This window comes from Orbicella faveolata, unplaced genomic scaffold (genome assembly GCF_042242905.1).
Source record: "Orbicella faveolata isolate gen_17 unplaced genomic scaffold, um_ofav_v1 contig_34, whole genome shotgun sequence".
Taxonomy (NCBI): Eukaryota; Metazoa; Cnidaria; class Anthozoa; order Scleractinia; family Merulinidae; genus Orbicella; species Orbicella faveolata.
The window spans coordinates 15,163,109-15,188,634 of NW_028301563.1; the positions used below are offsets into that span (position 1 = coordinate 15,163,109).

A 25,526-nucleotide genomic window follows, 5' to 3' on the forward strand; every position below is an offset into this window, starting at 1 on the left:
CTCTAAGACCGTGGTGAACTTCCACCTCAGGCCTCTCCTTGCATTGATGGCGTTCCTCGTTACCCAGTCGATAATGATGTTGGAAAGAAAACCTGACATAGCACAGCCCCGCTTGACTCCTGTCTCTACAGGAAACCATTCTGATGTTCGTCCGTTTTCAACAACGCAACAGGTGCTTCCATCATAAAGCTCTTGCATGATGTCGACGAAGTTGTCAGGAATTACATAATGCCTGAGAATGTTCCAGAGCTTGTCTCTTCTCACACTATCAAAGGCTTTCTTGAAATCGATGAAACCAATGTACAGGGGTGTTTGTCATTCAGCACCCTATTCTAAGATATTCCTGAGGATGAAAATCTGTTCAGTTGTCCCTCTTCCTCGTCGGTAGGCAGCCTGTTCTTGCCGAGTTTCTTCTCGACTCTATCCTGCATCCTCATCAGGAGCATTCTGCAGAAGACTTTGTATGGTACTGAAAGTAGGGATATCCTTCAGTAGTTGTCACAAATAGACGAATCACCTTTCTTGGGTATTTTGGCCAAGAGAGCTCTCTTCCAGTCAGATGGTGCTTTACACTGATCGAGAGTCTGATTGCAGATATTCAGAAGCTGATCCAGGGCTGTTAGAATTTCTGCATTCATGTTATCCACACCAGGTGCTTTACCGTTCTTTACCGTGCTTTACCGAGATATGACTTGTCTCAATTCTAGGATTGTGAAGGGGCCAGTGTCCATCTCTATGGGATCTTCGCAGTCACCGAGCTGACACCCTTCAGGAAGATCAGTTTCATCACAGGCCACATTCAAGACCTCATAGAAGTGCTCTTTCCACCTTTCAAGCACTTCTTTCTCTGTGGTGATGACTTTACCATCTTTCGTCCGTATTCCAGTTCTTGACTTCTTGAGGCACCCACTTAGTAGCTTCGTTTTGGTGTAGAGCTATTTCAGATTGTTTTGGTGCGCTGCCCTTTCCGCCTCTTCCGCGACTCTTTCCAAGGCCCTCCTCTTGTCTGGCCGTGTTCTCTTTTTCACTTCCTGGTCTTTCGCTTGGTACATCCGCTGTCCGTTTTCCCTAACTCGTTCCGAGCGGCAGTTCAAAATGCTCTGTTTTAGCTTCCGCCGTTCTTCGACACAGTTCCAGGTGGAGAGGCTCAACCAGTCCTTCCGGGACCTTGCTCTTTGTCCAGGTGTTTCAGTCGCCGTCGTGCGATAGATGTCTGTGTACCCTGTCCATGCATCATCCACACTTTGTTGATCATTGTTCAGAGCCTCAAAACGATTCTTCAGGACTATGCTGAAGCTCCGCTTGTGCAAAGGATTTTTTAGCTTTGCAGCGTCATAGATGGTCCCTGACATTTGTTTCTTTCTGTTCCTTGCCAGCTTCAGGCGTATCTTGCATCGGACAAGGTGATGGTCACTTGCTGCGTCTGCTCCTCGCTGTGTTCTGACATCCAGTAGCGATCTCCTGAATCTTTTTCGGATCACCACATGATCGATCTGATTTCTGTCATGGCGATTTGGTGATGTCCACGTATACTTGTGAATGTCTTTGTACTTAAAACAAGTGTTTCCAATGACAAGACTGTTCTCAGCGCAAATCTTAGGCCATTATCATTCATAGTGCCCAGTCCTTCGTTACCCGTGCTGCCTTCCCAGCCAGTGTTGTCAGATCCCACCTTGGCATTTGCATCTCCTAGCACGATCAGTAGGCCATGGAGAGGCGTGGCATCGATCTCCTTTTGGAGCAACTCATAGAATGTATCCTTGTCCTCATCGCTAGCGTCAATCGTGGGGCTGAATTACTGTCATCTTCTTTACTCAAAATTATAGCTTTCGCGAAAAAAATATTCCTTGAAATCAGTAATTATAGTTGCAAGTAGACCTATTTGAAGGGAACTTCTGAGTGAGTCCCTGTAGGTTGGTCTGCAAAATACATATCTTGATTCCTCACTAGTAGGGGAAAATGTTACTTTGAAGAGTCGATTTTTTGGCCATTGATAGCGGATTTAAAGTTAGTATCCCACGTTTATAACAGAATGCACTCCTGATTTTTATTTTTTAAAAAACCTTTTCTGCATCAGTGTTACAATTAAAGTGCATCGCTCTTAGCCAATCAGAATCAATATTTTCATATATGTTATTCGTAAGTAATTAGCATGCTCCCATTAGTGGTTTCTAGCATATAGGTCCAGTACGTAGTCAAGGATGAGATATAGGCCTGTTCCCATAAGAGATCCAAGACAAGAATAATTCAGATTCTACTACTACTGAGTTCATTCCACTGATATTAGATCAGTTCTTTTATCACAGCAAAATAAGCAGGTTCCATCCATCGATCAAACTTTGATTAATACGTTACTTTACATTGAATCCGATCTGAATTGAAATCATTACTGTAATTAAGATAAAACGATTTAAAAGATTGAAGTAACTCCAGTTTACATCGGGAACCGACAACACTAGACACGCGCAAAGAAACTGTAGAAAGCAATCTGGCAAAATTGTCGGCATCCACGCGTAATGGTGTCATCTGCTCTTGTCAGCAATAAAAAAAATTGACTAATGAGTGCGCACGAAATTTAAGAGTTATTGCAATTTGCAACCTCATTTTACATCTTGGTGGAAACGCGGCGTGGAAAGGTTGCATTCTTGGGCAAGACACTTTACTCTCACAGTGCCTCCCTCCACCCAGATGTGTGAGAACAAGCGAATTTAATGGTGGGGTGTAAACCCGCGATGGAATATCATCCCATCAAAGGGGAGGTGAGCGGGAGGGGGGGGGGGGGGGGAGCAGAAATACTCTTAGTCGCTTCATGCTACAAAACTAAGATAAGGGCTGGACTGATGGGCCACTTCGTTTGAAGATTTTAATCCTTTTACCTTTTTACATGTAGTTGCTTTGACATTTACAGCAAGTGGGAACAGTGGAACATTTGGTTCTGTTGTGGCATTCAACTTTGCTGAAAGCACTAACTATCCAATCAAAGCTTGGGGCGCCTGAGAAGGAACACACTCACACAGCGATGGAAACAATCCGGGAACTTACTAATGAGGCAAGGGTGCGTGTATTGAAGGCAAGTTCAGACTGAATAAAGTGACAGTGCTGAATATTGTGGTGGGACACGAGGGAGGAAACTCAGTGAAGGTGAAAGGAGGACAAGGCATTAGGACGACGGTAGCTCAGCTAGAACTGTCTATAGAAGACAATGCTGGAACGAGGGGAAGGGGAGCTAGTTTTGTTTATACTACAAGTAAAGTGCTGTTATTAGCTGCCTGAGGAGAAAGAGGTGCGTCAAATGGATATAACGGTGTAGACACAGGCGTCCCAAACTCACGATTCGAGGAATCGATCAAATATTAATGATTTATGTACGCGTGAGACGTGACTGCCTTAAGTGCGCGGTGTTGTGTTACACATTGGGCCTTTAAGAATTTGAGCGCTCTACAAGGCATTGTACGGAATTTAAAATAACGAATGCCTTGTAGAACACTCAAATTCTCAACGGCCCAATGTGTAACACAACACCGCGCACTTAAGGAAATCACGTCTCACTCGATACGCGTACATAAATCATTAACATTTGATCGATTCCTTGAATCATGAGTTTGGGTCGCCTGTGGTGTAGATGGTCAAGCAGGAACAAGAGGGACCAATAGTGTGGGGATATTCTAACCCCAAGCTCGTAAGGGAGGAACTGGGGGACAACCCAGTGAATGTAACACAGCAGGTGGTAACAACCCCTGGGGAGTGGGTGGGGGTTGAAACGCTCAAGGGTGTGCCAGTATAGGGAAAGAACATGGAGAACGAGGCGGCTCAAGGGTGGACTGGTGGTCAAGCTGGATGCATGCTGGCAGCATGAACAGCGGGTAAAACGGACGGCCACCCCAGGAGCATTAGGAAAGTTTGGTAGTAGGGGAGGGGGGTCACAAGATAGTGTTGTATTTGATGGAGGGGGAAATACTATTGGGGAGGCAGCGGTACCCATGAATGCCAAGCTGGAAAGGGAGGGGGTTTGTTTTATTGTGGTCAGGGTTGCTCTGGTGGTACCTCTTGGTAACTCCAACGATACAGGGCTTGTGAAGTTTGTCGAGTTACCATCCTAATAAGCTGAAGTCGTTGTTGTTATTGTTGCTTTTTTATCTGTAACCCAAAGCATATTGAAAAACAAAAAAAAACTCTTTAGATTCCAATCTTTTTAACTTTAAATTGATCTTGCTTAAAATAACAAATTGTGATTTTCGCTAGCTATTTAATAACTTCCCTTACTAAAGTAAAATTCATAAGGAAAGGATAGCATTCTTTTGATTTTTTTTAAAGCTTGTCACGACAGCGTGTTTATTGTGGCTCCGTTTACTCCCCCCCCCCCCCACCCCCCTTCATAAAACATCTTATACAACTAGTTCAATCAAGAGATTGTGATCCTGAGAGAACACATCCCGGTGCCCTATGATAATCTTTTTCAGTTTATTTTAAAATCGGCACACGGAAGGGGACTATTCCCTGCGACTAGTCCCTGCAACAAGGGACAAGTCCCATGGTGTGAATTGGTCATTTTTGTACGGAAATCTAGTCGCAGGGACCAAAGTTTGGTCCCTGCGACTAGTCCCACGAAGTCAAACCAGGGACATAAGATCCCTCTTCAGGGGACTAGCTGTTTGGACTAGTGGCAGGGACTAGTCCCCTCATGTGTGCCGACCTTTAAGCTTCGCGTCACGCTGTCAAAGTTATTTTTAGTCTCGGTCCCATGATCGCGCAGTCAATGCCTAACGGTCATCCGGTCGCGTCCGTCTAAATCTTTAATTAAAATCTAGAGACTTGCAAGAACGATCGTCGCCATCTTGGATTAGAACGAATCCCCTACTAATGCCTTACATTCCTCAGGACAAGAGCAACAGCACGCGCGAATCGCCCACATACTGGGGACTCAAAGAGCTGCCAATAAGGTGATAAAGCCCCTCTAAAGTCCGACATATCCCGGGTTTGGGGTGGGGGTTTGAAGGGGGGGGGGGGGGAGGGGGTTTCGTCTACGGCGAATAAAGCTGCTTCTTCAGACTTACCATAACGTTTGTTTCAAGAGAGGTCTCTTTGGAAAGCAATTTCAAAGTGCTGGACAGGAAAATTATCTCCTATCTGTTTATCATAACTCTAGTTCGAAAATAAGTGTTGTCACATCTCTGCATGACTTGTTCACATGAGGCGACATGCCCTGGCTGCTGACAAGAATTGCATTCTTTTAAACACGCACGAAAGTCATTTCTCGAAAAGTCCTGAATGGATTAAATCGAAAAGCGTCTCTTTGGAAAATTTTTGTCAAAGCGCATGAGAGCTAAAATATTAGTTTTCCGTTTTTTAGAAACTTTCGCTCCGGAAATCTTGGTGCAAATTTTTGCAAATTAATTTAGAAAGTGCTGTGCAAGATTAACCACAGTTTGCAGGTCCGCACCCTTTCGAACGAGAGAGATCTCTTTGAAAATAGCTCTTGTCATTTCTCTGCACGACTGAATCACACGAGGCGCCGTGGCTGCTGGTAAGAGTTTCATTTTAACGTGCTCTAAAATTGTTTCTCGAGAAATAGTAAGCGGACTAAAGCGAAAAAGATCTGTTTGGAATGCTCTTTCAAAGCACCGACCAGTTAGAATTTTTCTTCCTCTTTCATTACAAATTGGTTCCAAAACTCCAGGCTCAAGTTTTGGCTTATTTGATTGACTACTAAAAGTCAACCTTCAATGCTATTGCGTCACTCGAACTGACCAATCAGGTGCCTTTCCTAAAATAGTTCTACATACCAAAAAGACAATAACTTGAATTCTAGCGAGAGAAGGGGTCTTTGTGTGTTATAACCCCTCCGAGGATAAGGGTTCATTATTTCAAAGAGAACTGCAACGAGCTACAGCGAATAAAATTCAAGGAAGCCTCCAGTGATGGAACATAAGGCCGATACATCGTTAAAGTTTTCCTTCCCTTTCTTTTACTGAAAACATTAATGCTAAAAGTTGGAAAAGCGTTGAAATGTTCAGAAAAAATGGTGACGTTATGCTGCGGGCACAATTTAAGAGTTATTACTTCACGTAGCTGCTAATATTGGCACTAAAAAGGGCTCTCTTTAGTGCTTTGCTTGTTTGTTGCAATTTAGGGGCAATTTGTTTCAACAGTGGAGACGTCCTTGAGATAATCTGCTTGAAAGGTATTATACATAAGATTTTAAAACACTGTAAAAAGCCTTAGTATGCTTTAGAATATACTTCCTACTGTTGATAGTTTGGCGGGTTCTTTCCGTTAACATGGTGAACAGAAGGATGAAATTCTTGCAGGCTCTAACTTTCGTGGTTTTTTTTATGTCTGTTTTTGGCTTGTTTTTAAGTTTTAATTGCTTGCTTTTTCTTACCCCGTAATTAATTTTAACAGGCTGTACTGTTGCATGGTTTAACGACAACTTGTTCAACATTACCTTAGGCATTAGTGTGATGCTAATTTTATAACATCACTTAACATAGAGTGGTTTTATCAATGCGTCAAAGCATAACCACGGGAAAGTTCCTGAAAAATGTTGCCAGCCACCTTAAATTTAAATTGCTTCTTGTTTGCCGGTACACCAGAACAGAGCAAGCATGAGAGCACGTGCAAGAGAGACAAACTTCCGCTGTGTGCGAGTTAACACCCACCTACGGTTCTTGTTCCCACCGACATTATTCCTCGTTCTCCCAATTAAGTGAAGTTCCATTTGTGTTTCTAATGACTCAATAGGATCACAGAAAGTACGTTTTCTACTCTTATGAACTTCGAGCATTATTGCGGAAATAGCACGTATGATTACATAACACTTCCCATGATTTTTGAGTAGTTTGCATGTACGTGGCCTGATGCATGCATGCCAAGACTAACTAAACATTTTTCATCCTGTAGAGCAAGGCGAATGCAAAGGAAATTCGATGCCTTATTACAATAAACACCCAGGAAAGTGTGAGGGAGGGGGGGGATGTTCCTCCCCCTGTACCCCGGTGTTTTGAAACCTTGACAGTGATATTAAAAATTGATTACTTTAGCAACCATGGGAATCTCTAGAACTTTCTAATTCGTAGGCAGAAAAATATTTTGTGTAATGTAATTTAACATTTAATAATAATAATATATGTAAGACAAAGTGACCTGCAAAATTTGAGTTAAACTTTTTTACAATTTTTTACTCGTATATTATAATATCTATTTTAAATTTAATTAATGTGGAATACCTGCAAATTAGCCGGTGGGTCATTTTATCTTTCATATGATGTCACACCTCATACATAGCCAAGTGTTTTGCACTTTAGAGTTTTATTGAACTGTATTGTATTGCATTGCATTGCACTGCACCGAACTGCACTGCACTGCATTTCATTACATTGTATTGTAGATGTCTAACGCAAACTAAGCAAAAGCTGTGAAAAGAGTTTTCCGTGGCTGTTGAACGAGTGACCTGAGCTGGTGTCTATCAAAACGGAACGAACGAGAACTCGAACTCTTTGTGGGGTGACATTCGCGCAGCTAAAAGATCAAGCTGACATAAATCAAAGTGGCTATGAGCCACTCAACTTGGAAAATGGATCGTCTGTAAACAGTGACAGTTTTGATGCCAATGACTTGAGATTTTAATGCGTAGGTTAAGTTAAAGTTAAAGCCCACTGGCATTGTTAAGAAATAGTGCAAAACGCAGCGGTAAGAGAATATACGAGGAGATGTAACACTGTTGAAAACATTCATGAAGTTATCGGTCCGAGAGACCGAGTTATCCTCCTTCGAGAGACCGAGACAATTATAAAGAAAGTACCGCTTCTTGTCCGATCACCAAAGCAAGTAATATTGAAATTATCATATTTCATTCCTCTCATTTTTTCGTTCTTTATTTTCCCAGCCAGTATCAGTGATTTTTTTTTCTCTTTGTTACCTTTTCTCATCTTAGAAGTTAAAAAAAAAAAAAAAAAAAAAAAAAAAAAATTGCGTTCAGCGTAGAGTAACTATACCACAAGGACAGCACCACGTCTTGTCCGCTCAACAAAGTTAAGCCCTGTTCAGCGGGGTTCGTACTTGGATGGGTGACCAAATACAAATACCCCGTGTTGTAATAACTTCTTCTTCTTGTTTTTTTTTTCCTTCCCTTTCCAAGGCGATATTAAAGACTGTAGAACTCCCAGCCTTGTGTAATGTCCTTTCTTGTATTTAGTAACTATTTGTTGCTCATTTGCCATGTCAGTATCTATGTGTATTAAATTTTATTATGCGATGACGTCATAAGTCATCGCTTAATGCTTGCATACGACATTCCTTTGGATAAATGATGTCGCACTTATGTCGTGCACGATTTATCTTGAATCGAAGCGAGGAGAACAACTAAACCCATTTCCTTGCAAACCGCCATCCTGGTTTTCCGGATCGAGTAAAATCGTTTTTCGGCGGCTTGTATCATCGACAACGTGTTGGTTAGATTTCCAGTTGTTAAACGCAGGTATCGGGACTGGAGTGATTGTTGTATTTTATCCATTGTCTTCTAGTTACGTTTAAGCATCCCTTTGTTTCTTTATTTTCCAATTTTCTAGATAGAATTATAGAAATGGCAGTTAAATGTCATCGCTTCTGCATGCATTGCGTGCCGTTTATTTATAATATCTTAGGAAGAAATAAACAGCGGGACACGCCGTTCGAATCCTCCTCAATTGTCTTGACTCTTGATCGTCTAAAACATTTAATCACGGCTTGAATCATTCGAAAATTCATACAGCTCGTCAATTTTGTCACTTTCAACGTCTTCTTTTTCGGCAGTCGAGTATGGTTAAACCTGTATGAGCGGGCACCTTTGAGAAATGAGCTATTTTTATAATTACAGGAAGGTTCTATTTATAAAAATGTTCGTGCAAAAATTAATTCAATGCAGAGCATTTCTGCGGTAAGATGTTGAGTACTTGCGTCAGAAATTCAAAGAATAACTAACTTGACACGGTACAAGCGACTGTAAAGCGGCCTTAAACGGCGGGTGTTCAATACCCGGGGGAAACTCCTTTTTTAAAAAGTCGGGGATGCTCGTCGTCTCGGGTACAAATCAAGGATTCTGATCTAACTTAGGGTGTTAACGACGAAATGTCACCATTTTAGCTGTCAAAGTATCCTTTATAATGGTGCACCCGAAGAAATAATAATTAAAAGAAATGCTCTCATGGGATTTCTGTTTTTTAACCTTGATTTCCGCTGATCTCTCGAATACGCGAGTCGGGTCTACAAGTGCACGCGGGATCCTTTCTTGAACTTGGCCAGTAATCGAACCTATTCCGTTTTAAGTGGTATCTCGGCCATATTAGTCTCCTTTAAGAGTTAAATTCAATTTTTTCGACGAGCATCCCTGACCTTTTCATATGGGGGTTCCTTCCCGGGGTTTCAAATGTCTAACAGAAAGTGAAGGAGTGAAGGCGTGAAGGCGTGAAGGCGTGAAGGCGTGAAGGCGTGAAGGCGTGAAGGCGTGAAGGCGTGAAGGCGTGAAGGCGTGAAGGCGTGAAGGCGTGAAGGCGTGAAGGCGTGAAGGCGTGAAGGCGTGAAGGCGTGAAGGCGTGAAGGCGTGAAGGCGTGAAGGCGTGAAGGCGTGAAGGCGTGAAGGCGTGAAGGCGTGAAGGCGTGAAGGCGTGAAGGCGTGAAGGCGTGAAGGCGTGAAGGCGTGAAGGCGTGAAGGCGTGAAGGCGTGAAGGCGTGAAGGCGTGAAGGCGTGAAGGCGTGAAGGCGTGAAGGCGTGAAGGCGTGAAGGCGTGAAGGCGTGAAGGCGTGAAGGCGTGAAGGCGTGAAGGCGTGAAGGCGTGAAGGCGTGAAGGCGTGAAGGCGTGAAGGCGTGAAGGCGTGAAGGCGTGAAGGCGTGAAGGCGTGAAGGCGTGAAGGCGTGAAGGCGTGAAGGCGTGAAGGCGTGAAGGCGTGAAGCAGTGAAGGCGTGAAGGCGTGAAGCAGTGAAGCATTGAAGCAGTGAAGCAGTGAAGCAGTGAAGCAGTGGAGCAGTGAAGCAGTGAAGCAGTGAAGCAGTGAAGCAGTGAAGCAGTGAAGCAGTGAAGCAGTGAAGCAGTGAAGCAGTGAAGCAGTGAAGCAGTGAAGCAGTGAAGCAGTGAAGCAGTGAAGCAGTGAAGCAGTGAAGCAGTGAAGCAGTGAAGCAGTGAAGCAGTGAAGCAGTGAAGCAGTGAAGCAGTGAAGCAGTGAAGCAGTGAACAACAACTGATTTTATCTCAAGCGTGCAGGGCAAATATGTCCAGTATCATTTTCAATTTATTGAAAAAAAAAATGCTGTAAGCTTGAACCACAAAAAAAAAAACGTCTTCGAAAAATAAAGGTTGCGGTATTCACATTAGAAAACGGATAAACCTAGCGTCTGATATTGTTTTTCAAGAGTATGGCAAAACTTCCAAAAGGAAAAAGAATAAATTCAAATTATGACCAGTTACTAAAGTTAATTAATAAATGGCGTTTAACTAACGTTTGACCATTGCCGACTGCAGAATATAACGTTTAACATCTTCCCTTTTGTCAAAACGCTAACAAATTTAAATTTTTAGCCTAAAAATTAATTTATTCTGGATTCATGACGAGTAATAATCAATTATGGATACTATTGACAGTGTTATTCAATTGAAGCACTGAAATAACGACGTAACATTCAACTGATTAAAGGAATTACAAGTAGGTGTTTAATTTCAACATAAGCTAAGCTCGAGGTTTCGAGAGATTGCAACTATGTTCCATAGATTTGTATTCAATCTTCAGGTTACTTAATCGTGAGCTAAGTCAAGCAGAAAAATATTACGAGGAACTTCAGTAATGCGAAGCATGCTTAAATGGACAAACCCATGACGGCACAAACTAATTAAGCCGGAGAACAGAGAAAATGTCGTAGAAATTACAGGATTTTAACTGTTGCTGCTAAAAACTTGAATTTGAAACTGGAGATTTATGCAATGATTTACTTGCCCTATCTTTCATTCGAAACTAAAAATTCACCCATAAACAGGCGGGCGAGATTGATTACTTTCTTAAACGCGAAGATTAGAAAAACCACAGTAATGTTATAATAGTGACCATACCAAGGGCAAATATTTTATTTCAAAATAAAAGTGCAAACGGTTGTCAATCTGAGAGCAGGTGCGGGCCAAACGGACATGAGCAGAAACAGTCGCTCTGCAAACAGTTTATCGTTTACAGGTGGCACGCTTGTCAACCGCACTGTCACCCAACGTATCCAATTTTGTTAAGTGGTGATGTCGACTCGCAGTGCGCTGCTATCTCGACTACACCTCCCTAGCGATAGCTCACTGCTGTCTCAACGCTTTCCATAACACTTGAGACCTGAAGACGTCGGTTGTAGTGTACAAATGAATATTCCTCAGCTTCTCCTCCTTCTCCTATCATGGATTTCAGTGATTCTCTTTGCGATGTACGCGGAAGGTGAGTTCGAAACTGTCAGCATATTGTAATTCCAAAAATGTACTTTTTACTTCTCTACTCAGTTATGTATCCTAACACCCAATGCGGACGCGAGTTGCCAGCACTGATCCCGAACTATGCTTCATAAGTGGATTGACTTTCTTGTCGAATCTCTTCTTGCTGGTTTTCTTTCCAGTAGCCCGGTCTTCCTCTCTGCATAAAAACCGACGTTTTGAAATTCCAATTTGGTTTGGTATTTGGCAACGGGTTTGTCAGTCACAGGTCTACTACGTGCTGTCCTTCGATTCAAAGAAAGTGGAATATCTAATAACCTTAATATTTGTTATGTTCAGCTAGATCACGCGCAGCGGTCATGTTTAAATTCAGATCACGAGATTTAATAACTCACGTTCAAAAACGGAGAAAATAGTAAATATTTTTCAATTCCTTTTTGTCGTTGTTCGTAGTATTTGTGGCATAAATGACGATGGGCTAAGAATAATTAAGACAAACTGTGCGAAAATGACAGGGCGTTATTTTTTTTTTTTCTTTCTTCTTTTCGTTATGAAGATGAAGACAATGGTGATTATACCCTTTTGATCTGAAAGTTGCAATTCAATCATCGGAGACCTTTATTCCATGTTCGTTTCTGTTTCAGGTTTACACATTCGCCGTTCGCCGTTCGCCGTTCGCCGTTCGCCGTTCGCCGTTCGCCGTTCGCCGTTCGCCGTTCGCCGTTCGCCGTTCGCCGTTCGCCGTTCGCCGTTCGCCGTTCGCCGTTCGCCGTTCGCCGTTCGCCGTTCGCCGTTCGCCGTTCGCCGTTCGCCGTTCGCCGTTCGCCGTTCGCCGTTCGCCGTTCGCCGTTCGCCGTTCGCCGTTCGCCGTTCGCCGTTCGCCGTTCGCCGTTCGCCGTTCGCCGTTCGCCGTTCGCCGTTCGCCGTTCGCCGTTCGCCGTTCGCCGTTCGTCGTTCGCCTTGCACCGTTTGGCGTTCGGACGTTAGCCGATTTAGGTTGGAGTGAAATGATATAAGGCTATGATATTGTAAAAAGTTGCAATTTAGCGTGTATTTATTACGCAAGGAAAGGAAACGCAGGAAGCAATTTTCATGCTCGTCAAAAAGGTCTGAAATTTTCTTTATTCCTACTCGGTGTCAATGAGGCAGATATACCATTTTTTTGTCAATCGTAATGAATTTGTTGTTCCAGATTGTCTGAGACAGTATCTCGGTCTTGCTGTGACGATTTCTTGCCAATGATGAATAATTTGTTTGTAAAATTCCGGAAGAAGGCCATTAAGATCAAGAAGGTTGTAGTCATAACTACGTTGAAAGCGCTCAATGCCGCCTACAGTAGAGAGATACGATTTTGGAATATACTTCCACGGTGCATCTGGGTCGGAGCACAGCCGTTTTACCCAAATTAGTTTCAAAGCCTTATAGAAAAGAACAAAATCTTTCCTTCCAAGACCGCCATCTGATTTCTTCTTGATGAGGGTTGCCGTTTTTATTGACCTCTGTTGCAAAGTTCTTTGGAGTCTTCATATTCATAACGCTGGAAATGAATACAAGTTTGGAGAGGGCTAAATTTTTAACAATATTTATTCTACCGTACATAGATAAGTCTCTTCGGGACCAGACACTTAAGGTTTTCTTTAGAGAACCTAATTTTTCAAATAAATTTTCCTTTTGAGACAATTCAATATTGTAAGTAAAATCGTATCAAGAAATGGTGCACCCCAAGCGCGTAAACAGGATCATCGCTAATTTGGAGGTTGCAAATTGCGTCTTTCCTATGGCGCATGGAGCCAAGCCATTGCATTTCTGATTTTGCCTGATTTATTTTTAGGCCAGAGCACTCTTTTAACAGTGAAACTAAGTCAAACAAATTAGAAACCGACCGGACATCGGCAAGAAGGACAATTGTGTCGTCAGCGTATTGCGTGAACTTGACCTCTTCATTTCCCTAGAAATATATGCCCTTGATGTCTTTTGACCGTCTTACACTTTGGGCAGGAAGCTCCATAGCAGTTACAAAGAGTATGCCTGAAAGGGGGCAACCCTGACGGATACAGCGTTCTAAGTAGAAGTGTCTAGAGGCAACGCCATTGTTAATGACACCACTGGAGATGTTTTTATAGAACACGCTGATCCACTGCCGGAGATTTGGTCCAAAGTTCAAGATTCAAGGCATTTTTAGATGAAGTCCCATTTAATTGAATCCAAAGCTTTTTCTAAATCTAAGAAAACAGTTATACCTGGTATATATTTTTTATTTTAGTGAAGTCTATTGTGTGATACTTTCTCCAATGAATCTACCCTTTACGTAGCCGGACTGACAAGGATGTATTATGCTTGGCAAAATCTTTTCCAAACGAAGAGCAATAGTTTTGGTTGCAATTTTGTAGTCCGCATCATTAGGTAGCGAGCGATACTGGTCTCCATTTGTTAAATATTCCGCGTTCTTATTCTTTTTTGGGATCCGTGTTGAAATGCATAATTAAAACTTTCCACATGAATTTGCCGACAGCGTTCCAAAAATAGCAATAGAACTCTGAAGTGAGGCCATCTGTACCTGGTGTTTTAATTGCTGCTTTCCATCGTCATAAACGATAAGTTTATTTTACGGACAACAGTTATTTTTCGGCTAACGTCACTTCTCCCGTTTTAGTGCAAAGTGCGCTACTGTGACTGAGTATCTTTTAGAATTACCCCCAGCTCGGTTCAACAAATATCATCTGCTATATTCAAACTTTGGCAGAGTTCAAATTAAGAACGGAAACGTTCTGCTTCTCCCAAGCGGCTTATTTATTTCTCTTTCAATTATCTCTATGAAAGAGACCAAAAAATTCATATCTAGCCTAAGGCCCAGTTCAGACATCGTGCCTCTACCGTCCCAAACTAAATTCAGGAATTAAGTTCGACAAAAGCACGGCAGAAGCACGGCGTCTGAATCAAACTTTTGAATTAAGTTCGGCAAGCAATTAATTAAGTTCGACAAGCTCTGCCGTACTACACGACGCTGGCACGGCAGCGATTCAAACGTCGTGCTTCTGTCGCGCCAAACTAAATTCATAAATTATGTCAATGTATTTTGGCGAGATTTCGTTCCCTCGGGGAGTTAGCAGGAGAATTGTTACGAGGCTTCAGTAAACCCTGGATTTGATTCGACTCTGGCACGACGTCTGAATCAGAGTTGATTTCCTGCCGTGCTACAGTCGAACCAAATTGCAATTTACTTCGGCACGGCAGAAGCACGACGTCTGAACTGGGCCTAACTTTCCCGATTTAGTGGCATTAAAACTTTTCAAATTGTAAATTTGTGACAAACGAAACCAGGGTAGTGGTCAAATAATGCTGCAAACTCCGTGGCACGTAATGAAAGCGTAAATTAATTTAATCAGTCTTTGAGGGGACCAGTTCACCGATTTAGGATATATAATCTCGGTCAACTGAGTAGCGCCTTCAATACTCCTTGTTGAAACGCTAACGCTTCTCAGTTGTATTAATCAATCACTGAGGTGGCAACTGTAAGAAAAGGGTATTCCGTGAATATTTGACAATTAAATTATACTTCTTGTTTATCGCTGAAAAGAAAACTTGCATTTTGAATAACACAAAATCGTTCTTCTTCCATTTCCTCATAAGACATTTAACTTTGTTCAATTTCCTCATAAGATATTTACTTTCTTCCATTTATATCTTCAGTTTTACAAGGGTTTTATGTTACATACCTTTGCGAGGAAAACAGCAGTACAAAAAATTGTCACATTTGCTACTTCAACGTATTATTGGATTTTGAAATGAACAGAAATCAACGTAAAACACCAGTGTAAAATTTGAAAGTTGTCTCGACAAACACTAATTGTAAGTCATCGTTGAACATCGAATGAAAAGTACAGACATGAAACATACGAACTGCTAAGATTGTGACAAGATTATGTCTTATCAAGGTTTCTGTCCGATCATATTCTGCAAGGGGAAAAGCCCTAGGTACCAAAGTAAATACAAACCGGGAGTGAGCACGACATGTGTGACTATCGTGCCAGAGCTATACATTACACTCTGCACTATCTAAGATTGTGTCACTGGTTAGATCTTCGATTTCTGCTTGAGCATACTGCAGGCTTGTTTGTAGGGATTTATTTTCTTCTTCGAGTTGATTGATTCTGGACTTACAATTTTCTAACTCGGGAAAGACACCTAAGAGCAAGGTGAGCTTCTTTTCAATGCTGCTGAGTCTTGAATTCGTTGCATCGCTGCATTGTCCACATGGCTGCCTGCAGGTGTGAATTTCAGTCGCGTCCTCTTCGTCAGTTTGGCAGCCTCCTTCTCGAGTTCTTTTCCTCCCTTTCCTCTTCGCGTCGTTTCTATTAGTTTGTTCGTTAGGAATTTTGTCACATTTAAGATATAACAACGATTACTGTGGCTACCAGGTTAAAAGATTCTAGGAGCTCGTTCGTGTCGAAATCGCCATGTTTCACGGCTCGATTCGAGTCCGCAAGTAGTATATTTGCTGATCTTTATATTTATAAATAAGAAGGCTTATAGGAGGAGTAGTTGAAATATCAAAAGAGCCTTGCGCTCTTTTTTAGTTACTTTTTCCGCATTTAAGACGATCGAGTTAACGCAGGCCATAAAACCATGAGCCTCTGTTGCTAGTCGCGACTTCGTCTTTGTTGCTTTTATCAAATAATTCTTTGTCTTTCTTCTTTCTTTTCAAAGAACTCTTAATAACTTTTCCAAAGACTCTTATTCCAAAATCCAGAGATGCTTTCTTTAACCGATACGAAACAAACTATGTTAATCGTTATTATTCCAGATCCAGATAAAGTTTACCGCGAAGAATCTACAGGGCGCCTCCAGCTATTCATTAAGACTTTTCCAAAACAGTTTATTTTTCTCGATATCTCAGGATATCATTTAACGATTTTGAGAGCCTCCACCTTCCTATCAATCAAGGTTTTTGCTGTACATTGAGCGAAGAATTTTTTTCATGAAAAATGTGGTCTTTGAAGATCTACAGTAACCTTAGTCTTAGGATACGGGATCCTTTGGTTCCAAAATGTAGAGAAACGGCCACTTTTCGAACCTCCAAGACAAAGGCTGAATCTCTTCCTCCCCTTTGCCCTTTTTTAAAGTCCATCTCATCCTTAACTTTTGATCACAAAATCAATGCTTCCAGAATTCTTTAAGCAACATTTCCAAGAAAAGTGAATTTTTCGTTCGGTTAAGGGAGAGGAGAAAAGGGGGTTTGGAAGGGGGTTGCTTAGTGGCTTGCGCACTGCCACAATTTCTTCGGCTCCCTCTAACTGAATAAGCCACTTTCGATATATTAAAATTTAGCTTGATGGTGAGGCCTAGAGGACACAAACAAAGGAAATTGAATGACATGTTTATACATTTCTTTTGTTTTTGTTCTCTAGTCCTCACTATCACGATGAATTTTGATATGTCGAAAATACTCTATTGTCTGCTATATGTCGTGTTGTATCCCGAAAAAAAAAAACGGGGCCGTGTTGTTTTCCAAACCAATCCTATGGAACTATTTTAAACAACTGCTGCTCACGTGAGTGAAAACGCCTAATAGAACTAGCTGGAAGTCCACTGATATCTCCAGTGAAGACTACAAGCTGTAGTACAATATCATCTTCATAGTTAGAAATCTTCACAATTACAAATATTTATTTCAGGACAGGATCGTAAGCTGTACTTTCCAGCCTACTCCTTTTTTGCCGAGAGACGTTTAATGAACCACACGATAAAAACATTACTTGTCAAGAACCTGGATGACTGTGAATATCTTTGCTACCTGGATGACAACTGCGTCAGTTTTAATATTAAAAACAAAGATATTAAAAGTGGAACGCATTCCTGCGAGCTTAATAATTCTACTCATCTGGAACACGACGCAGACCTCGTCAATGACCCTGTTTTCTATTATCGTGGTGCGAAGGTAATGAGGACATCAAAATATATAATTATGCCCTTCGCGTTAATTTGCCAAATTAGCAAATTGTTATCAAAAGTGATGACGAAAGAAGTTAGCAAACCCTATTTAGAACGGGCTTTTTCCGGGGGGGGGAGGGGGTGGCTTTTGAAACTCTCACCCTTCAACTTAAGGCCGAGTATTAAAGCTATAACAGTGAAACTTGGAAGATTAATAGGATGCCCAAAAATAACTTTCTTTGAGGTCCCAAACATTGAATTATGGCGTCATAAAACGTAGACGTGCCATCATTAACTTCCAACAGCCGCCATCTTGGATTTCACGATTGTTGCAGAATGGTAGATGGCAATCATCAGTTTGTCTCTCAAAGGTACTTGTGTAAATTCCTGCCAAGTTTCGCTATAACTGTAGTATTTATTTGAATGAAAATCCTAAACGGCCATGATATTCTAATCTCAGTCCGTTTTCCTTGGAACAGTTCAAAATTTGTTCTTTTGCACTTTCTCTCTATTTGTAGAATGCATGCGGAAAGAATCCACCGTGTTGGAACAACGCCATTTGTCAGTCAGGTTTTACAGACAAGGGATGTAAATGCTTTTGTAATCCTGGATTTCAAGGCGAACACTGCGAAGGTACTCATATATATTTGTTATTGAACTAGGTTGTTCAGTCCGTATTGTAGAAGTATTGGTGTTTTTGTTTCGCAGGTTTATGAAGTAACGCCCGGCATGCGAGGTCCATATACCATTTTTAAACAATTTATGAACAGTTATAAGGCCCTACAACATTTTGTCATCTAATTTTTAATTTTCTTGTTTTAATTGTTAGACTTGATCGGATGCTCTGCTTTTTAATATTTGAGAATCTTTCTCTGCTATGGTTTTTCAGTTGCTACTGTTCTGTGTTACCCTCGATAAACAAATGTTGATTATTATTATTATTATTATTATTATTATTATTATTATTATCATTATTATTATACAGTAGTATGCATGCTACTGTGCCTTCATTAAATAGTACGACGGGGCGCGTGAGTGTAACCCATTGACTATAGTGAAAACCCTTAATTCTGTAAAATTAAGTATCTCTAGCTATTGAAATAACCTCTACCAATAAAAGAATAAAAAAAAGTAAATAATGATAATACTATTTTTTTTTTTTCAATAATAAAAATAAAGTTTATTAGTGGCTTATAAAAAATTACAACTGTAAAAATTCTTAGGACAATATATATGTCAGGGAAATACTAACTTACAAACGAAATACAAATTACACTCATTTTTTACAACCCTTATAAATTTCTCTATTGTCATTTGTCGAAAAAATTTAAATAAGAATAGTAAAAAATACTCTATACATTTAAATAATAATAATAATAATTTTTAATGATAATAATAATGTTTATTAGTGGCTTATAAAAAATTACAACTGTAAAAATTCTTAGGACATTATATATGTCAAGGAAATACTAACCTATAAACGAATTACAAATTACACTCATTCTTCACAACCCTTATAAATTTGTCTATTGTCATTTGTCGAAAAAATTTAAATAAGAATAGTAAAAAATACTCTACACATTTAAATGGCAGAAACTCTACTTTAAAAATACACTGTAGCTATATGCAGGTCCACTTCTTGGCTCAGTGTTCGTGGCTTCGGCTAGAGTTCTCCAGAAATAGCATTCTCAATTACCTTAATAACATTAATAGTAACAATAAAACTATTACAAATCTTGGAAAATAAAAACAGTCACCAAAATGTAATTGCCCCATTGGCTACGGATTCAGCCATGTTCATTGTTCAAAAGTAACTATCTCTACAGTCCATTGCCTGGTTGACTACGGACTTAGCAACGTTCATGTCGCAACTTTAAAAGTCTGAGCGATGTTAAGGGAACCCTACAACACGGCTTTCTGCATTTTATGGAGAACGTCCTTGCTCCTCCTTCCCACCAGCTCTTTTAGCGTAACTTCTAACTTTCCGCACAATCCGCCTGAAACATCCATAATGATATTGTATTGCCGCACTTCGTGTCCTTGATACTGCTGTTTCAGTTCCCATCGCAACGGCCCATTATTATTGCTATTACTATTACTATTATCATTATCATTGTCATTATCATTATCATTATCATTATCATTATCACCATCACCATCACCATCACCATCACCATCACCATCACCATCACCATCACCATCACCATCACCATCACCATCACCATCACCATCACCATCACCATCACCATCACCATCACCATCACCATCACCATCACCATCACCATCACCATCACCATCACCATCACCATCACCATCACCATCACCATCACCATCACCATCACCGCCACCGCCACCGCCACCGCCACCGTCACCGTCACCGCCGCCGCCACTGCCATTGTCACTGTCACTGCCACTGCCACTGCCATTGTCATTGTTATTGTATTGTAGCTAGCTCAATAAAGTTTTTAGTATAAGAGCTCTTTTTAATCTGCTCATAAATTGATGTGTCTCCGCGATTCATTCTCGGTAAACGAACAGAACGAAAACCCGGGGGAGAAGCTCCATCCATCCTCAAAATGTAACGCGGTAGGATATGAGTTTGCTAATATAAACGAGGGTTAACCTCGAGTATGTTTTTGTTGTTGTTGTTGTTTTTTCGTTTTTGTTTCGTTTTTGTTTGCTCCATAGTTTCCAAAAACTGTGCTGACACTTACAAAGCTGGAGAAAGGGAAAGCGGTGTTTATAAGATCAACTCAGATGGTGCAGGGATCATTGAGGTGTTCTGTGACCAAATAACAGCCGGAGGAGGGTGGCTAGTGTTCCAGAAGAGACTGGACGACTCGGTGGATTTCTACCGAGACTGGACCGAGTACAAACGTGGGTTTGGATCTCTGATTGGTGAATTTTGGCTCGGGCTTGACAAGATACACCGTCTGACTAGCGGCAGAAAAAACAAGCTTCGTGTTGATCTGGAAGACTTTGCAGGAAAGATTACTTACGCTGAATACGATTTCTTTGAAGTGGCGAGTGAGGGAGAGAAATACAAACTGAGCGTGGGAATAAGATACGCAGGTATGATTTCGTTAAGCTCTTTGATAAATTTTCAAATCACTTAGTACGATTTCTGTAGAGCTATAACAAAGCTTTAGTTTAAAAAGATTGATAAGTTGGCCCTTAGTTGTAATCAGCGAGTTACTGGACACTGCTTGTAGGTTTTTCTTTCTTTCTTTCTTTCTTTTTTTTCTCGCGACACTCAGAATTTGAGACGGGTGAGGGTATTTAAGAAGAAAAGAGGCTTGGGCGAGACAAGAACCCATTCTGGACGCGTTACCGCCCTTTGCGGGCATTTTCGTCACCAGAGCCACCAGTCCCTCTTAAACGGCGGGGCCTTGGCACGAAAAATAGTTGGCTATAAAGACATTTGGACTTGAAATGAATTTACTGGCTAGATCTCGGACTAAGTTTTTCTCCAACTCAAGATATTCAAAGCTGGTTTCCTTTCTGAATATATCCTCTGTTTTTTTATTTTATTTTATTTTATTTTTAACTAAAACCGTTCGATTACAGTACCTACGGACCTAGCTTAAACAGGTTTAAAAAAAGGTGATAAATAAATAAATAACTGTAGTAACGTGCAAAAATTCTAGCTCACTGTAAAACAGGAAGCGAATTGAGGACACCTATACTAATAAGAATAATAAAATTCCAATTGTAAAAAAGATAATTCTAAATATACGGGACATAGTTAATTACAGCAAGAAAAGATAATCAATTTACAATTTAAAGAAAGCAATTTACAATTTTCGCTATGCTAATAAAAATGATTACAATTCCAATCATATAATTTTCTACTTTTTTTTTTTTTTTTTTTTTTTTTTTTTATAATGTTCAAGGCAAGGTTAGTTAGAACAATTGCTACAATTTTCGACAATCAGTTCGGTTAAGTTCGGTGTTCTTAGCCGACTTTTTAATTTGTTAAGGGTTTCTGACTTTCAAGGGTTTGCCCACATTTTAGACTAAGGTACCTTAGGATGTGATTTACTCAAGTAATCTGTGCGCGCTCAAAGGAAGACGTCAGTGTTTTTCGATTTTTATGACGTCAACATGAGCACAAAAAGCAAAACTACGTTTCCTTCGGTGATTTTTTTTTTTAATTTGGCTCAGTAGTAACCACATACAATTCCTATAAAATACCCAATTTTTGTTAAAATCGGTCAGAGCTAATCGAATATATTTAGAAGAATGACAAATTACAGAATATTGGAAAAACCGTCTGAACAACCTTGACTTTTTACCAATTCAAAATGTCAGGCAATATCATTTCCATGATGTGGCAAAGTATGAAAAAATTTCACCGAAGGAAAGTAAAAATATTAAGGAACTTAGGCCAAAGTGAGGAAAATATCTGCCTGTCATTAGATGAGATGTCGCCATGGTAACGGCCTTAATCCAAAAATTGACAACCAGAATATTATAAGCTTTATTTTAACAGTACCCGTACTGGTAAATCTCTACGGGGAAAACTTTAAGAGAAATTAACGAAGTTTCGTTTTCTAACTCGCGCTCTATAGGGAGGGTGTTACTCTAGGGTGCCACCTTAAAACAGGGGTGAAATCATGGACAAAATTGCCATTTACATGTTTCGTTCGAGAACGTTACTGAAATTCTTCTAGGTGTGAGAGAGTTTTAAACTTCCTGAAGAGGAGCCAGTCTTCACCGTATTTATTTTCTCGTTATATTTGGTTTAGGCACTGCTGGGAGTTTTCTGGCTGAACATGATGGCCATAAATTCTCTACAAAAGATCAGGATAATGACGTATCCACAGCAAATTGCGCCACAGTCGATGAAATAAGAGGAGACTGGTGGTTCTATGACTGTACACAGAACAACCTGGATGGTGTCTATGCGAACGGAGGGGATGATGGAACCATGACATGGGGTGGCATTCGCTCCATTAAGAGAACAGAAATGAAAATCAGACCAGTGGATTTTTAGCATCAGCGCTTCCTTGCTGCTTGTTAATTGGAAGCTTTAGCAACGACAACGGCGACCCTGAAGACAACGCCTAGTGAAAGATAAATTAATTTACAAGTTACCTTCGAATTTCGCAATTGTCTAAATCTGTTCAGTACGCCTATCGGTCTCAGAACTTTATCAAGCTAAAAGTGTAACGCCAGCGTTCAGTTCCAAATTGAAATTCGAAAAATTAGCTGCTTTTGCTTGCGTTCTCCAAAATATTGAGAACTTTATCATTTCACGTGCGTTGCTGTTTTGCAAAAGACGGCTAAGAAATGTACAAAGATTTATAACGCACGTGCATAGCCATAGTTCTGATCATTAAATGGTTTGTTCTGTGACTCTATCGTTGGCGTCGCCATCGTGATTTCCTTAAGCTCCCTAATAGAACTGCCTACAGCAAAAATCCAGCTGAGTACGTATTCTCGCTGACACAACTGAGACGTTATAGATGTCTGAATAGCTTAGCTATGAGGAATGGTGATATTCCTGAGAGGACCAATAATATGAACTTAAACCACAGGAAACAGTTTGGTTTGTTTTTCCGAGTTCAAGGCCCAAATTATTTAATTCTGGCAGCCCTAAAATTCATAGTGCACATATTTTCCTTCCTTTTAGTGAGCTTAATGTCTGGACTTTTTCGCTCCTCTTTTTCCTTCGCTTTTGCGCATTTAGCTTTGCTTAGCTTCTTTTATCCTAAATAATGATAACGCTTGTGTGTTAGAAAATATAAAGTTATTTATATAACCAGGCAGTGTAAAATATTCACCAGAAGAAATTTGGTAATTATGGTAATTATGTAGATAAATTGTCCTGGCAATTACAGTATTTTAAATTAATTGGTCTTAGGTACACGAAAATGTCATGAATGTTGCAATTTTGTGGTACGGAATGGATCTTATTAAATACCTGTAAGCTGTACTTAGTATTGTACAGCTCTCATACTTTCAACTATATGTCTTCACAGTCACTTTTGGGAAGTGCCCCAAGACTATGTAGAATTCCAGTAATTTGTTTAAAGGGTAGTATTAATAGCATATACTATGAAAAGGAACTGAACTATTGCTGGATGTACAGCATAAAAACAAATAACAATTCAAGACTATGTTTTAAAATTCGTGTAAGAATTCATGCCACCGCTAAGTCAATTGCAAACATTGTTTAAAGGTGGCTGTATCATAAATTGTTTCAGAAAAAAATGGAAGGAAGGACAATAAGTACAAGGTCTAAGGTTACTGTAAAACCTTTAGAGGTGTCTCATGTCCAAGCGAAGTTAACCTACTTGCAAAAAAGTCGTGTCCGATAGCTCCAGGCCTAATAATTCCGTGGGAGATGCTTTGAGCAAATCAAATTACAGAAGTACAAGTACTGTGAGAGATGAAATTTTGGGAGGTTAGCGAGAAGGGCTTTTGGGCAAGTACATCATAATTACGGCTTACCGAGAGGGTAGCCCAAGGAATTGGTTTTCATTTCTTTGCACCCTACTTATGCTTACTTTGGGAGATGGCACAAACCATTCCAGCAGGAGAAAACTTCATATAAAAGTGAAGAGCACTAACTGTATCTTCAAGTTAGATGTAATTTAACTCTCCAACTTAACACAACGGTATACTATTAATTTTTCAACTTTTTGGGGAGTTATGGTAGAGATTTAGGAACTTAGCATATTTTAACTGCTGTATTTCACTCATGCCCCACAAAAATTGTGCAGCATTCTGTCATGGGGAAATCCTAATGTTAACTAATAAAGGATAAAATGGTTCATTAAAATGTTGTCTTTCTGATCAAGGAGATACAGTCGAACCTGTATATAACGGCCCTGTATTAAGCGGCTTCTCTCTATTAAGCGGCCAATTTTCAAAGTGCAAATTTTTCACTCATACAAGCGCTGTATTTGTTACCTGTATTAAGCGGCCGCGGCCACCCTGTAGCAGTCCAATGTTTGTCTTTCTTTGTTATTTTTACCTGTATTAATTAAGCGGCTACCCTTTAACGGAAACTAAGCCACGTGCCATTTTATGCGGTATTTTATTGTGTCTAAAATGTGATCCAGCATCACTATCAAGAACTAGTAGTAATCAGTGATTGGAGGAGTGCGTTCGACAGGACATTGTCTTTGAGAGGGAGTTAAAAGGACTTATAGGCATTTATGTTGCTATTTTAAGATCTGTTTACGGAAAAAAAAAGTGAATGTAATTTTGCCAACTGTGGATGATAACTTAAATGTTGAATTCCAGCCAAACGAATTTGAAAGTGCAAGTCTGCAGTTTCATAATGCTGATGTAAAACAGACTTAAAGAAACAACCACCATTCCCGCCGACATCATATGGTATTAAGCTTAAACGTGCAAGTCTCTCAGTTAGGCAAGTCCAAGCAGCGTGACATGTACTACTGACATTTTCTGGAGGCACACCTCTCTTCAAAGTTGAACCATTCCAATTACCAGGGATGGAAGAATGTCACGCAGGAAGCGTATTACATTGTATGACAGCGACAGGAATCTCTAAAAATCTTGGAGATTTTTATCTCGTGACATTTTGAAAAGGCCAAAACAAAACGGCAGCCAAAGTTGAGTTCGAAATTTTCCTTAGAACGCAGAAACGTTATGCACCAGGCAGTGTTGGCTTCCTAGAAAGATAATACATTATTTCACTGGGTTTGGGAAGCAGGTCGCTTAGTTAAAGAGTCTGGAACACTACGGTAAGTAAAACTATATCCAGAAATGTAAGTTGCTGTTTGTACTTTACATGAAAGGCTGTATCTATTTGAAATAAAGAAGATTATAGTTATTTTTTGCAGGGTGCTTTCAGTTTTTATGTAACTCTCAATTCTAAGTTTAAAACTTAAAAGATAAACTGAGCCGAGTGACTCAAAATTAGCACATTTTCTTTTTAACCTAAACACAAGCGAGATCTAGTTGCGTTGAGTTTAATTTTCTACAGTTGAATTTAAGCCAATGTTTTAAGTATCTACCTGTGTGGCCATTCTTGTTGCGTAATGATTTAAATCCCATTGATTATAAGACTATTTTTTGAGTAAATTTAACCTGAAATCAAACTTGTCCCATTAAACATTTTTGCCTAAACTATGTGTTGTATGATTTTCCTTTTCATATGAAGTATATGCATATCAGTGGCTGAATGCATGT

At 40.2% G+C, this 25,526-nt stretch overlaps 2 protein-coding genes across 2 annotated transcripts; one reads left to right on the top strand and one right to left on the bottom strand.

The window, feature by feature from the left end:
• Positions 1–498: 498 nt before the first annotated feature.
• On the bottom strand, positions 499–1,686 carry LOC149104995 (uncharacterized). The gene is made up of 2 exons (XM_089272308.1): positions 1,636–1,686; positions 499–1,550 (listed from the first exon to the last, which is right to left on the bottom strand). The coding sequence occupies exons 1-2, from the start codon at positions 1,684–1,686 to the stop codon at positions 936–938; spliced, it is 666 nt and encodes a 221-aa protein (XP_089128434.1). The 3' UTR covers positions 499–935.
• A 9,167-nt stretch (positions 1,687–10,853) lies between these two features.
• Positions 10,854–24,165, top strand: LOC149104996 (microfibril-associated glycoprotein 4-like). The gene is made up of 5 exons (XM_089298933.1): positions 10,854–11,436; positions 17,105–17,367; positions 17,879–17,993; positions 20,049–20,432; positions 22,109–24,165. Exons 1-5 carry the CDS (start codon positions 11,364–11,366, stop codon positions 22,354–22,356), a joined length of 1,083 nt encoding a protein of 360 aa, XP_089155059.1. The 5' UTR covers positions 10,854–11,363; the 3' UTR covers positions 22,357–24,165.
• Positions 24,166–25,526: the final 1,361 nt, after the last annotated feature.

Excerpts from the sequence above, each read along its gene's own strand:
- LOC149104995 (XM_089272308.1), bottom strand. The coding sequence starts at position 1,686 with ATGCAAATGCCAAGGTGGGATCTGACAACACTGGCTGGGAAGGCAGCA. Across the intron at positions 1,551-1,635 it reads TGGCTGGGAAGGCAGCACGG|TACAAAGACATTCACAAGTA; the intron begins GTAACGAAGGAC and ends ACTTGTTTTAAG.
- LOC149104996 (XM_089298933.1), top strand. The coding sequence starts at position 11,364 with ATGAATATTCCTCAGCTTCTCCTCCTTCTCCTATCATGGATTTCAGTG. Across the intron at positions 17,368-17,878 it reads TCTATTATCGTGGTGCGAAG|AATGCATGCGGAAAGAATCC; the intron begins GTAATGAGGACA and ends CTCTATTTGTAG. Across the intron at positions 20,433-22,108 it reads CGTGGGAATAAGATACGCAG|GCACTGCTGGGAGTTTTCTG; the intron begins GTATGATTTCGT and ends TATTTGGTTTAG.